The following is a 12664-nucleotide window of genomic DNA, read 5'->3' on the forward strand; positions in this document are numbered from 1 at the left end:
ATACGATTAAACCATGGCTTACTTTCGTTACTTGGCTTATAATTATAGTAAGCCGCGGATTCAATCAATCCGTTTTAAAACAACGTTTTACCAAAACCTTGGTGATTCTTTACATACAACTTAAATTTTCGCGGTTTAAATCAGGTTAATTCTGTGGCTATAGCCGTTAACAGCCGAACATGTCATTTGGATGAATATGGTTTGCTTAACTTATTCTAGAGTCTAGAGTCTAGACCTATAATAGCTGTTAAAAGCCTATACTATGTCATTCGGGTGACATATGACATCCTTACCAAAAAATTCTGTCCATACGTTCTTGCTTCTAATCAAATAACTTGTCCCGTTCAAATTCATATTCTCAACAACATGATGACGAATCAGTTTTGCTGTTTTAGAATTGGTAATTAAACGCTGCTTTTTAGGATTAATGAAAGTTGGAAAAGATTTCGATTTGTGAGTATACCAATAATTAGGTTTGCGTATTTCTGCAAATCCGAATACGCTGACTTTCAATTCAATTTAAAAAATAACTAATGACGATCAAACTAACTACACGTAGCCTATACTTTATCACGTTGTTGGTGAATGAAAGAAATCTGCATATTGCTTGCCTATACAAACTCACTAAAAATATTTGCCACCCTACGCTGCCTGTATGATCCATCGAACAAATTGATGTACGATTAAATGTTTGGGAAGAATAACTTGTTTTTGTGACAATTTCAGACGAAAATCATTTTTAAACTTCTGGTATCATTCATTACATGATGACTGATGAGAGAATGATTGGTTAAAGTTTAAGTACGTATAACGCAATATCAAATCACTTAGTACTACTGATATTCCGAAGGATTTTACCAAGGTTATTTGGCCAAGGCCAAGTCGTCGATGGGATTGCAATTAAGTTACGCATGATCATTGTTCAAAACCTGTCCCGGTTGGAAGGATGCTCGCTGCTTTCAGGACTGACTCACGCCGGCAAGATGATGCAGTATGCTCCCTTTCAAAGGGAGCATACTGCATCATATAATTCCCTTCTTTGTGATATTTCAATTTTCAAAGTAGACAGTACACGCATAGCGTAAATAAGTTATGTGTTATGAGTCGATAGTTTCTCCTGCCCAAACATAGTGTTATGCATGCGTTGTCACATGGTGCCATTTCGGCAACAACAAACCCTATTTTTGACAACCAAGAAACTAAAAGCGGTTTTTTATGTAGATGATATGCATTGCATGTAGATGACTAAGCCGTCAAAGTGAGCTAAAGGGGTTTCCCATTACGACTTCGGATTAATGAGCTAATTTCACTCCCGAACTTTTCTTTGTATATCTTTGCGGTAGACTATGATTATTGTACAATTCCAACTAGACTGGACTATTTCTACCATAGATATCGAATTTTGAGTACAGTTGACCTAAAGCGTGTCACAGTAGTGTTGGGATCATATTTGTTCAAGGTTAATTTGATATGTTTTGGACATAAACAAATGTCCTTTAGAGAAATTTTAAATCAACTATTCGTAGAATTAATCGTGAAATAAATGCTTTTAGGTCTGTACAGGTAAATTGGTATAGCTCAGGGGTGGCCAGACCTGCTTCATGCTCGAGCCGCATATAACAAATTTCAGTTTTAAAAGAGCCACAACACAAACACAATAAAAAACACGAATTTATTCACTCACAACGAAGTGTAGATATTGATTAAGATTAGTGCTGCGTGGTGATACTGTGAGTCTCCACCTGGGCTGCAAGATGTTTGAAATTAGGCTGATATGATGTTAAAGCAGTTCGGAGCAGTTCCTTCAAGTGTTGATTTGTCAAAGCTGAGCGGTATTTTGACTTCACAAATTCCATCACGGAATAAAATGACTCACAGCAGTATGTTGTGCTGAAAATAGAAATCAGCCGGATAGCTGTTTTTTTTAGGTTCGGGTATTTTGCTTCTGGGACTTGCTTCCAGAACCCAACTGTGCTCAGAGATTTATGGACCATTTTCAAAGCGAGATCTTCCTGCAATTCCAACAGTTCCATTTCCACAACAGATGTTTCACTTACTAATGGTTCAGGAATCGGACATCCATCGGTGATCACATCAACCACAAACGGGTTTACAAAAAAGCAAAAACAAGGTTTTAGCATTTGCAAGTCTTGAAACCTAGATTGAAACTCCCCAAACAGTTCTTGAAGTTTACCTTTGTATTCTTCCACTTTCTCCTGTTTTATTTCCACATTTATCTTTCTCAGATTAGGGAAGTGATCGAATGTTTTAGAAAGTAGATCTGTTTGAAAAAGTCTGAGTTTATTTTGAAAACTGAAAATGTTTTGAGAAAGGTCTGAAACAAGTTGATCTTTGCCTTGGAGTGCCAAGTTTAAACTTTGTAAATGATGCATTACGTCAGTAAGAAACATGAGATCGTGCATCCACTCATTATCTTCCAGTTGGGGATAAGGTTTGTTTCTTTTTTTAAGAAAAATACTAATTGGCTCTAACAACTCAACAAATCTACCCAAAACATTGCTCGTCGACAGCCACCTTACATTGCAGTAAAATGATACATCGTTAGGCTTATCTTCAAGATTCAAATCTTCAATGAAGTTTCTAAACTGTCGGTGGGTCTTGGCATGTTTGCGTATAAAATTTACAATTTCAAGAACAGTTTTCATAACGTCTTCATATTTGAAATATCTTGCTGCTAGGTGCTCACGATGAATAATGCAATGAACAGAAATAAAATCAGGGAAGTTATCATCATTTTTCATTAGCCCAATTAAACCTGCATTTCTTCCTACCATTGCTGGTGCTCCGTCTGTTGCAACACTGACAAGTCTATTTAGCGGAGCTTCAGCATTTGCTAAGATGTTGTCAATTGCATTTTTAATATCTACACCACGAGTTGTTTCTTTTAATGCGATTAAGTCCAACAGCTCTTCTTTTACAGCAACATCATTGGAAACGTAGCGAACAAATACAGCCAGTTGTGGATTGTCTTGCACATCTGTCGACTCGTCTAAAGCTAAACTGAATGCTGTGGAATTTTTTAAATCATTTTTCAGTTTGTCTTCGACATCAAAATTAATCATAGACACCCGTCTTTCAACTGTGTGTGGTGAAACTGGAGTTTGCGATATTAGTCGCTGAAGTTTTGTGTTCTTAGGATCTAACACTGCAACCACCTCAGATATATTCTTCTTAATGAATTCACCATCTGAATATGGATGTTTGAACCGGGCTATATTCCATGATACAATGAAACCAGCTTCATTGGTTGTGTCAGCTTCCTTGCTGAATGTTTTCAACAGGTTCTGCTGAGTATTTAGGGAAGATTTTAGCTCATTAAGCCTATTCCTCCGTAATTCCGACTTAGGTGGGTAGTTGGTGTGAAAGTTTTTGTGTTTAGCGTCGTAATGGCGTTTCAAGTTACTGGCTTTGTAATGGCTGAGCGAAGCATGACAGATAAGACACACAGGTTTACCTCCACTATCAGTGAATACAAACTCTACCTCCCATTTTGTTTTAAAAGTTCTATTCTCCTCTTCATACTTTCTCTTTTTGCAAGAATACCTCAACGACATTTCTTGGCTAAACTCCTTTTGCAATTATTAATATAACCGTAACCAAGACTTGAAACTAGGTAAGCCCTGACGTGCAGCTTAAATCTGACGGTTTACTTAACTACAGTGTACAAGTTAGCACACTTCTTCACAATAATGTACTTTTCGGAGTGTAGTTTGATTATTACTAACAATCAGTCCATTGTTACTGCTTGTGATAGAACGCATTGTTTCATAATCTGATCGATTAACTCGTCTAGACAGGGAAAATGCATGTCTAATTCAACAATGCAAATTCATTAAAGAGCCGCAGTTTGGCCACCCCTGTGGCTGCACAAAAAAGATGCAAAATTTAAAACGTTAGAAGCAAAGATAAACAAAACAAAAAATACAAGGCGTGACCATAAAATTCCTACTAATAAGTGGTGTCAGAAGAACAGTATTAAAGAAATAAAAGAATAGGTGATAATGGTAACAAACGTACCGTAGGGTGTAACGACTGGAAGTTGAATAAAGATAATGACGTAACGAGAAATAACAGATAGTTCAAGGCACTGGTTTTATGAAAGTCCCGATGTAAACTTCTAGTAAAAATGATAAATCGTTTTCATAGTGCTGTTTGTTGAAGGCTGGATTCAGTTGTTAGAATAAAATGGTTTTATGGATATCGCTTTCTTAATTGTTATTACATTTTTGAAAGATTTTAAAGTTATCACTGTCAATTTGGTTTATGCACGATGGGCACTCCAAAATGTTGTTTTTGATGACAGATTCACCTAATCAGTCTAAGCACGTGTGCTCCACGATCTTTATATCGAAATAGCGTGTGTCATCTCACCAACGTAAGTGCAGCACAAATCATGCCGCCATGTATAGGCTACTGGTACCGGTAATTCATGTTTGACAAAAAGATGTTGGGACAAACATATAATTGTAAAAAACTTGCTTTGCCGTACGTGTCTTAGCACGAAGACAAGACCGGATTTTATGGCTCTTGCTTTTGATAGACTTTAATTTAGAGTCGTTTTTGGCAGGCGTACCTACTTGCAAATGGCAGTAAAAACAACAGATATCATGTCATGACATAACAGGAAACAAAATCTACAACGCAACTGATACGACACTTAGCGTGCTTTGAATGCAAGCATATAAACTTTATGAACATCTACTTCTGTGTGATTTGATCTCATAAACGGTTGAAGAAGATGTGTTTGTCTTAGGCTGAAAACCATTGCAGGTACCCCCATTCAGGGTCTATTTCTCCGAGAGTAGCCTATTTCTTAGGAATCTTTTGCCGTTTTCATGGCGCCATTCTAGGGACTATTGACAAAATATGAACTAAGACGCTAGAAAAAAACCATCATAAAGTTAATGCTTTAGGTCTATATGACATGTGCATGGAAATTGTATATTCCACCAAGGCCACAACGGAAACTATAGCCTATATATATATTCCATGACCATCAGAAGTGTGGTGCCATTGTTATAGATGCCGGAGCTCTGCAAAACCTGACAACGCCTATGCTGTTTTTATATAGCCTATGTCACATTTTGTGTATTCATTCAGTTTATAGTTATCAGCAGAAAATAAACGTAAGTTTCAAGTAAATATGGAAAATTATTCAAGTGTTTCAGCAATCTAAAACGTTATCAAGAGTGCAGTGCTGCCGGAGCTCACAAAGGTGTCGGAGCGGCGCTCCAGCAGGTTCCAGCAGGCTTCGGCAGCACTGCACCCCAGAAGACTATTAAATAAGTTTTTTTTCAATAATTAACCTTGTTATATATATACTCTTCATTGGGTCTTAAAAATCTTTAACGTAATCTTTAAGTAGTATTAAAATACTTTCTCCAATTTGGCAGGAGTTAAAAAATTATAGTCGTTTAAAATGAGATATTTTGTTGCTGTTTTAATTTTTGGGTTATTTTCGTTTTTAATTCTCAGTACTGACGCTGTCCATCAACACCAACAGAACTACAAAAGTAAGTCATTTTAAGACTGTAGCCAGCGTAAAATTTTTATACCAAGGCAAATAGGTCAAGCATAGGCCTACAGCCCCGGTTAAGTATGTTGTTAAATGTAGTTTAGCACTAGAATGTTTTGTCCCACAATTCCAGAAAATTTGTGCAGGCAAGTGATCGATTTGCCCCAATGTAACTGTCGTCTAGAATATGAAAACATAACCTGTCATCGTTATAGATAGCACCACTGTAGTTATTACCTTGTACATTTTAAACACTTGGGGTTTAACCGCTTTTCATTAATTGTTTGAAAAAATGTTCCAATTATTTGTGCTGTAAGAATGTTTGTACCATACTTATCGCTCTCCGCCTCAGTCAATGCCGAAAACTATAGAGGCCTACGGTATGGTACCAAAGCCATGTGAACAAAAAAGTGACTGAATCGTTGCTTTGTTGTATATTGAAAGATATCAATACAGTACTTGTTTCTATGGTGGACTATTGGAAACAATACTGTTTGGCGTTTGCTGAGCTTAGAGAACACATCAAAAATTAGTTTGACCTCGTGTTACTACAGTGTTTTTTGTAGAATATTATGCTTTCAAGGTTTTCGTCAGTTCACGTTTTTTATGTAGGTTGTGGAACTCCACTGCGGACAACTAGTACTGGAGTGCTGGAAATTCCCCTAAACTGTTTCAATGGCAAGTACTACTGTGAAAATACCGATTGTACCTGGAAAATAAAAACAGTGAAGGTGAATTGATGTTTTTGTGCCCGTTCTGTTTTCAAGTGTACGCGATGTTGTTCAAGGGAAACTGTTACATGATTTACAGTATATACTCTTTACAATAATAAAATACTGTATTGGAATCAAAATACGTGTATAGTTACGATTTTCATAAATACGAATCCTCTTATGAAGAATCTAGTAATTAAAAAATTCATGTCTGAACATTTTGGCAGAATATGACTGTAAATTTTAAAAGTTTCGATGTTGAGCCCACAAGAAGTTCAGCCTGGTGTAACAGCAGCGATTCTGATTACGTGACAATACACGACAATGGTAGTCAGGTCAGTACACATATACATTAAACACAATGACGACATATAGACTACGTAGTTTTACATGTTGTTTAGTAACAGAAGTTGCTATGATTTTTAAGAATGCTGTTTCTTAGGTTGGTGGATTGTACTGCGCAGGAAATCCTCCTCCATCATTCTTACGATTAAGCAATGACGTCACCATATATTTTCATTCCGGAAATGGTGATAGCGTTGGAAAAGGTTTTGATATGAGCTGGGTTTCCGAAGGTAATGATTAATAATATCACAATGCTCAATAGCTAATTTTTGCGCATGTATCATTATTGAATTATATATTAAGCGTCACAGACCGATGCTAAAGAATTGCGTTCCTTGTAATTTCATTTTCACCATTGCTCAAAATTAATTGTCATCAATACAGCTGCTCCGATTCGAGACTCAGCGGGGGTCGTTACCCCGGATTGGACCAACGGCGATCGAGGTTACGGGAGAAATATCAACAGATCTTGGGAAATTGAAACTCAACCAGAAACGGTAAAAACTTTTTTGTTTATTGAACTGTCGATTAAATTACAATTTCGTAATTTGAAATATTTTAGATTGTTTGCGTCATGTCATACCCGGAAGGGCCACTTGTGTGCTTTTAGAAAAGTATTAAGTTGACCTGTGAATATAAGAAAGGAAAAAGAACGCAAAACCAACGTTTTTAGAGAAAAGATTTCAAGCTATGCTTTTATCGTTTAATAAACACTTACATGTATTTTTCTCACCAGACAATAAAACTAAACTTATCCATCATCGACTTCGGCCGAATCGAACCTCTGCCTGCGGAACATTGGAATTTCTTTGACAGTCTTGGCATTGCTAACTCGTGGCGTTTTCGTGGCAATGTGGTTACGGCGTACCTTCAACTTTCATACAACAGCGGAGAGGTAAGATAAAAAATTCCATGACCATATAACCATGCAAAAAATATTCGCAGTGAATTTTTCATTTTCCTCTTTTATCTGTACTACAGTAAGTTATATACATACTAACCTTTACTAGTATACCACTACTACTATCACTACTATACCACCGCCACCACAGTGGCATCTACTCCTGCTGCCGCCACTGTTGCTGTTATAATCTTTATTATAGCCTAGTATGTATTACACTATACTATATTACTATTATATAATATATATAAAATCCATGTAAGGTCAAAGACAGCGTTGCATATGGTTTCTGATACCACTTTTTTGTAGGTTAAACGTATTTTTTACAACAAGACCACAAAACCAGTTATCCTAAACACCACAAGCAATGAGGTGCAAGTGAAATTTCTTTCCGGTGCTGAAAGTCAATCTGGAGGGTTTGAACTGCATTGGGAAGCTCAAGGTGAATATACTTGTCGTTCTGTTCTAAATATCACAATCAATCCGTACTTGCATATTTAAAAAAATATAACTTGTTCTGGTTCTGCAATCAAAAACTGTCAGAAATGTGTTAAATTTGTGTAAAATCTTTCATGTCCCTGAATGCTACTGTAAATTAGTTTTCACAGCTTTCACCATGATAAAATGTTTGCTCTATTTTAGCTATATTATGTCCCATCGTTGCTAACATCTCCAACGGACTGTCAAGCTGTTCAAAAAAGAACGAATTTGGTTCAGAATGCCACCATCGCTGTAAGACTGGTTTTAAGCTGGTTGGTGCAAGGTCATCAACGTGTATTTCATCAAGTGGCAAGTCTTCGACCATTTGGTGGCCCACTTTTCCGCAGTGTGAAGGTTCGCACTACAAAATGTTTACCCTGCACGGGTGCACTATTATTTTCGAAGTACCGTATGTATGTTGCCCCCAATGAGTCGATGCACTGTTGAGCTTGTAATGAGTCGTTTGTGTTTTAATAGTTTGAGATTATAGCAAGCTGTGCCAATGTTTTTTCAGAACTTCTTTGTCCTTCTATATCGTCAATTGAAAATGGTGCGAGCTCCTGCTCGAAATCCAATCAGGTCAATTCAACTTGTGAGCATCAATGCAACCGAGGGTACATTCTGACAGGAAAAAGTTCTTCATCATGTTTATTAGTTCGTTCAAACGTCTCTGAATGGTCATCTCCTTTGCCAAAGTGTATTTTGCGTAAGACTTGCGTTACATCTTAAAGTACTGAGAACAAGAAGTATTGTTTATACTTGTAAGCTGTTATTGTTCTGGAGTAGTGGTACAAACATGTATTTAACTCGAGTAAATTGTTTGTATACTCAGCTACTCCTTGCCCGAAACCGCTACTCACTTATGGTAACAGCAACTGCACTGACGGCTCGAAAATCTACTCATCATGCCAGCACCAATGCAGTGAAGGCTACAAACTCGAACGAGGTAGGGCCTCCTCAACATGCGAAATGAAAAATGGGTCAAGTGTGTGGGTGCCGGAATTACCGACTTGTGAAAGTGAGAGAAAATATTGTAGCCTACTTACTCATTTCCATATCAGTTTAAGTTACCAGAAAAAAAGCAATAAGGCTAATTTTTTGCCAAACAAGTTAACACATACTACCGACAGCAGTAGTGATTTAATATTCAGTAATTCTAAAAGAATCATATTAACTGGAAATCTAGACAATCTTTTTGTATATTTAGTCGTTCTTTACAAATTTTGCATTTTAGTTGTAAGCTGTCCAAGAGCAACCGTTTTCAACGGTACGTCCAACTGTTCCGCTTTTAACAAACTGGGTTCAAAGTGTAAACATTATTGTGAGCGTGGATTCCAGCTAAATGGTGCCAGCTTGACAACTTGCATCGTATCTAACGAATCCCCGATGTGGAGTCCGGAGTTGCCAAATTGCAAAGGTAGATGAAAGTCGCAGCCAGATGTCAATAAAGAGCATAAACTTTTGCACAATTTAACTTTGTATTTTAAATATTATTTTAGCAATGGCGGTGATAGGGTCTACAGCAGTCACTAGGATTGATTGTAACAGTTCACGTTTTCGTGACGATGATTGCAACTCTACATTGACAACTGCCACTAAAACCGTGAGTTACTTGTTTAACAGGTTTAAGTTTGCTTTATAATTTATGTTGTTTGTATTAAACTTTTCACAGCACCGTGTCATCCTTTATTTAGATCACCACCAGCGATCAAGGTGGAGTTAACTTGTCTCCAGTGGTGTATGTTGGTTGTGCATTTTCATGTTTTTTCCTGCTCGCTACAATCGCAATTCGCTCATATTTCAGGTAGGAAATAGTCAAGTATAGGATTCAAAACAAAAACTGAGTTTTTGAAAAATTAGTAAGTTAAACATTCTGAAACGATTTTTAAAAAGAAAGACAAATTTTCTTCTTTGCATGACGGAACTCTCGGTTCATAATGCTTCTGTTTTCTTCAGGAAACTACGACAAAAACCTGTGACGTTAGGCCTGATAAACATCTGTTTTTGTCTTTTCCTCGTTTACCTCTTTTATGCTGTTGGCGTCACGCTTGCAACGAACTCCGTCACCTGCGACGCCATGACGTTTATTTTGCACGTTTTTACCTTATCCTCTTGGATGTGGATGGCAGTTGACGCTTATGGCATGAGCGTTGGTTGTGCTAAGGCAAGTTTGTATGAGCGTGGGCCATGGTTTTACATCCATTGATATATGTATGTCTATGTAGATTAATAGTAGATTAAATTACAGGCTTTTAGCTAAAGCTTGTGCGTATTTACTGCTTTCAGGGAAGATGGCGTCTTCTTGGACAGTTTTGCATTGGATACGTTTTGCCTTTTATCATAGTGTTGGCCAACTTTGCGATCACCACCATGGACGCCAAAAAAGTCTCTAAAAGTTCCGGTAAACGATACGCTTAAAATCAACACTCGCACTAGCATCAAGTACTTTGACATGATAAACCAGTTGCAAACAAATATATTGTTTTTACATTGTTTCTTCAATACGTATATATAGACGAAAAATTTCAGTCTTTTTATCGTTTGACGAATATTTGCTGGCTGAAAGCACCTGTCCTTAACTGGGGTTTTTTGCTTCCGACTGGAATTGCACTCCTTTTAACTCTGGTTGGGATTTTCTGTGCCATCAGAAACTTGATGTCTCCAAGGGTAAATATTACAAAATAGTTACACTTACCTTTTCCTACCACATTGCTCATATTTGTATGTGACTGTCATTAGCTATGTTTATTTGTATAGATGGCTCACCTTTCGATGAAAAGTCGCCTGAACGATCAACTTGCGAATTCGATTGCTGTAGTTATTACAACGGTTATTGTCTGGATGTTTGGTTATTGGTCTTTAACTTCGCACAGTGGCAACGTTGCTCTGCAAGTTTTCTTTGCACTCTCATGCGCTTTGCAGGTAAGCTCATAAAGAGGACGTATGCCTAAAAAATACGTCGACTCTTACGTAGGTCTTTAAAAAACCTGTTTAGATCGACCAATCAAAGGGCAGCATGGTAGATGTTGTTTTTAGCCTGCTGGGAATGCCTTTAGCGGTAGGCTCGTTTCAAAGTTCCAGGTTGTGCGCAAAACTTAAATAGAAATAGGCATATAAAAGTAGAAAATGTGTGTTTTTAGGCCTATTAATCCACTTTTGACTTTGGGCCTATGTAATGGGAGTAAAGGCATGTGATTTTTGTTATATTCCAGTATGAGGCAGTCTCAGACAAGCCTATTTCAAGGATCACCAAAATTTCAAAATTTCAAGGATCACCATAGAGTGATTTTGGAATAATTGCATTTTTAGTAATTTTACCACATAAAGAAATAAACAACGAAATTTTTTGAAACCCATAAACGCCTCCTAAACGGTTTAGACCTGTTTCCAGAATAAATGTTAGACATTTGCTGTCTAATTTTACCGACAGATTGCGAAACGTTGGGTTATAAATATAAAGTTAATTGGTTAGATGCACTGTAATAAGCTTAGATGAAAGATTAGAATTTGGTTTATGTCAGTATAGTTTACAACGTTTAAATTGAGTTGACATTTCAAAAGGAGAACCAGGCTTCATTGGGTAATAATGCGTGTGATGTAGCTTATAAGAAATATACGTCTACCTAAATCATTTCCAAACCTATAAACGTTTTAAAATATATTGCAGGGTCTCATTATATTTTACTTAAACTGCTTCCGTCGCTCCAGTGAACGACATATTTGGTGGATATTTACTGAAAAGAGTAAAAGAAGCGGAATGATGAAAATAGAAGAAATGGCCGTAATTGAGACTTCACCGGTCGATTCTGTGACTCCAGTGACACTTGAAAGGAATGGATCTGTTTCTGAAATATTGCCTATAAGTGTGAACGGAAATGAAAATGTTGAATAGTTTTATAAAAGAACCACAAACTATTTGTAGTTGTGGCGTTTGCGTTTACCAATAAATCTAAAAAACGTAATTTTGGTGTTTATGTTTTAGTTATACAGTAACAAAAAATAATAACATGGCGGCTCAGAATGATGCTTCACGTCACAAAAAATGTGTTTATGGGTAAAAGCTGTCTTTTTTATGCTTAGCTTATTGCAAGATACTAAAAGTTTTGTTTTCTACTTTGCTGAACTATGAATACCCAGATCTATTTGAAAGAGCATGGAGCTACTAATAAACACTGCATGTAATTAAGCTACTGGTAATCGCAGCGTCTAATTTTTCAGACTTTGTTTCGATAGCGATTTTGTCATTTAGTCGCATACGTCATTTGTAAATATCAACGTTTCACAATCATTTGAACTGATTTAGCGACAAAGCAATGCAAATTCACATCTAAAGAAACTTTCACTTTTCGATTATTGCAACAAGAATAGATGTTTGAGATCATAGGGGCCGAATGCGTTGGAGGAATGTCGACATGAGCCAAGTTAATCCTATACGACAAATCAATGATGGAGTAATACTGTTTTTGATGCAAAGCAGTATCGCACAATTTTTGTTTTACTTGTTTGACAAGAATTATCTCCTTTGCAGAATAGACCTAGCCTACTGCCTTGTCGTGGCAGGGATCCAGCTTGAGTGCCTCGATGAACGTTTATAGCTAAACTTAAGGACACACCTTTCTAGGGGATATCGATATTAAATCTGCTAAGAAGTCAGACTAAAAGTAATTTTAAAGCCAACAAGTATGAATA

General features: G+C 36.9%; 2 protein-coding genes across 2 annotated transcripts; one reads left to right on the plus strand and one right to left on the minus strand.

Moving 5' to 3' along the window:
• Window positions 1-1653: 1653 nt before the first annotated feature.
• LOC143465389 (general transcription factor II-I repeat domain-containing protein 2-like) lies at window positions 1654-3789 on the minus strand. The gene is made up of 2 exons (XM_076963630.1): window positions 2195-3789; window positions 1654-2056 (listed from the first exon to the last, which is right to left on the minus strand). The coding sequence occupies exons 1-2, from the start codon at window positions 3573-3575 to the stop codon at window positions 1710-1712; spliced, it is 1728 nt and encodes a 575-aa protein (XP_076819745.1). The 5' UTR covers window positions 3576-3789; the 3' UTR covers window positions 1654-1709.
• Window positions 3790-5412: 1623 nt separating this feature from the next.
• LOC143465078 (uncharacterized) lies at window positions 5413-11937 on the plus strand. Its single transcript, XM_076963224.1, has 18 exons — window positions 5413-5534; window positions 6149-6267; window positions 6477-6584; window positions 6692-6824; window positions 6979-7091; window positions 7331-7489; window positions 7805-7937; window positions 8138-8329; window positions 8490-8681; window positions 8808-8993; window positions 9210-9392; window positions 9475-9578; window positions 9670-9779; window positions 9932-10139; window positions 10262-10376; window positions 10491-10642; window positions 10733-10897; window positions 11643-11937. Exons 1-18 carry the CDS (start codon window positions 5441-5443, stop codon window positions 11865-11867), a joined length of 2691 nt encoding a protein of 896 aa, XP_076819339.1. The 5' UTR covers window positions 5413-5440; the 3' UTR covers window positions 11868-11937.
• The last annotated feature ends 727 nt before the right edge of the window (window positions 11938-12664 follow it).

This window comes from Clavelina lepadiformis, chromosome 7 (assembly GCF_947623445.1).
Source record: "Clavelina lepadiformis chromosome 7, kaClaLepa1.1, whole genome shotgun sequence".
Classification (NCBI taxonomy): Eukaryota; Metazoa; Chordata; class Ascidiacea; order Aplousobranchia; family Clavelinidae; genus Clavelina; species Clavelina lepadiformis.

Excerpts from the sequence above, each read along its gene's own strand:
- LOC143465389 (XM_076963630.1), bottom strand. The coding sequence starts at position 3,575 with ATGTCGTTGAGGTATTCTTGCAAAAAGAGAAAGTATGAAGAGGAGAAT. Across the intron at positions 2,057-2,194 it reads GAAAGTGGAAGAATACAAAG|TAAGTGAAACATCTGTTGTG; the intron begins GTAAACTTCAAG and ends CTGAACCATTAG.
- LOC143465078 (XM_076963224.1), top strand. The coding sequence starts at position 5,441 with ATGAGATATTTTGTTGCTGTTTTAATTTTTGGGTTATTTTCGTTTTTA. Across the intron at positions 7,092-7,330 it reads TTGAAACTCAACCAGAAACG|ACAATAAAACTAAACTTATC; the intron begins GTAAAAACTTTT and ends TTTTCTCACCAG. Across the intron at positions 10,140-10,261 it reads TGAGCGTTGGTTGTGCTAAG|GGAAGATGGCGTCTTCTTGG; the intron begins GCAAGTTTGTAT and ends TACTGCTTTCAG.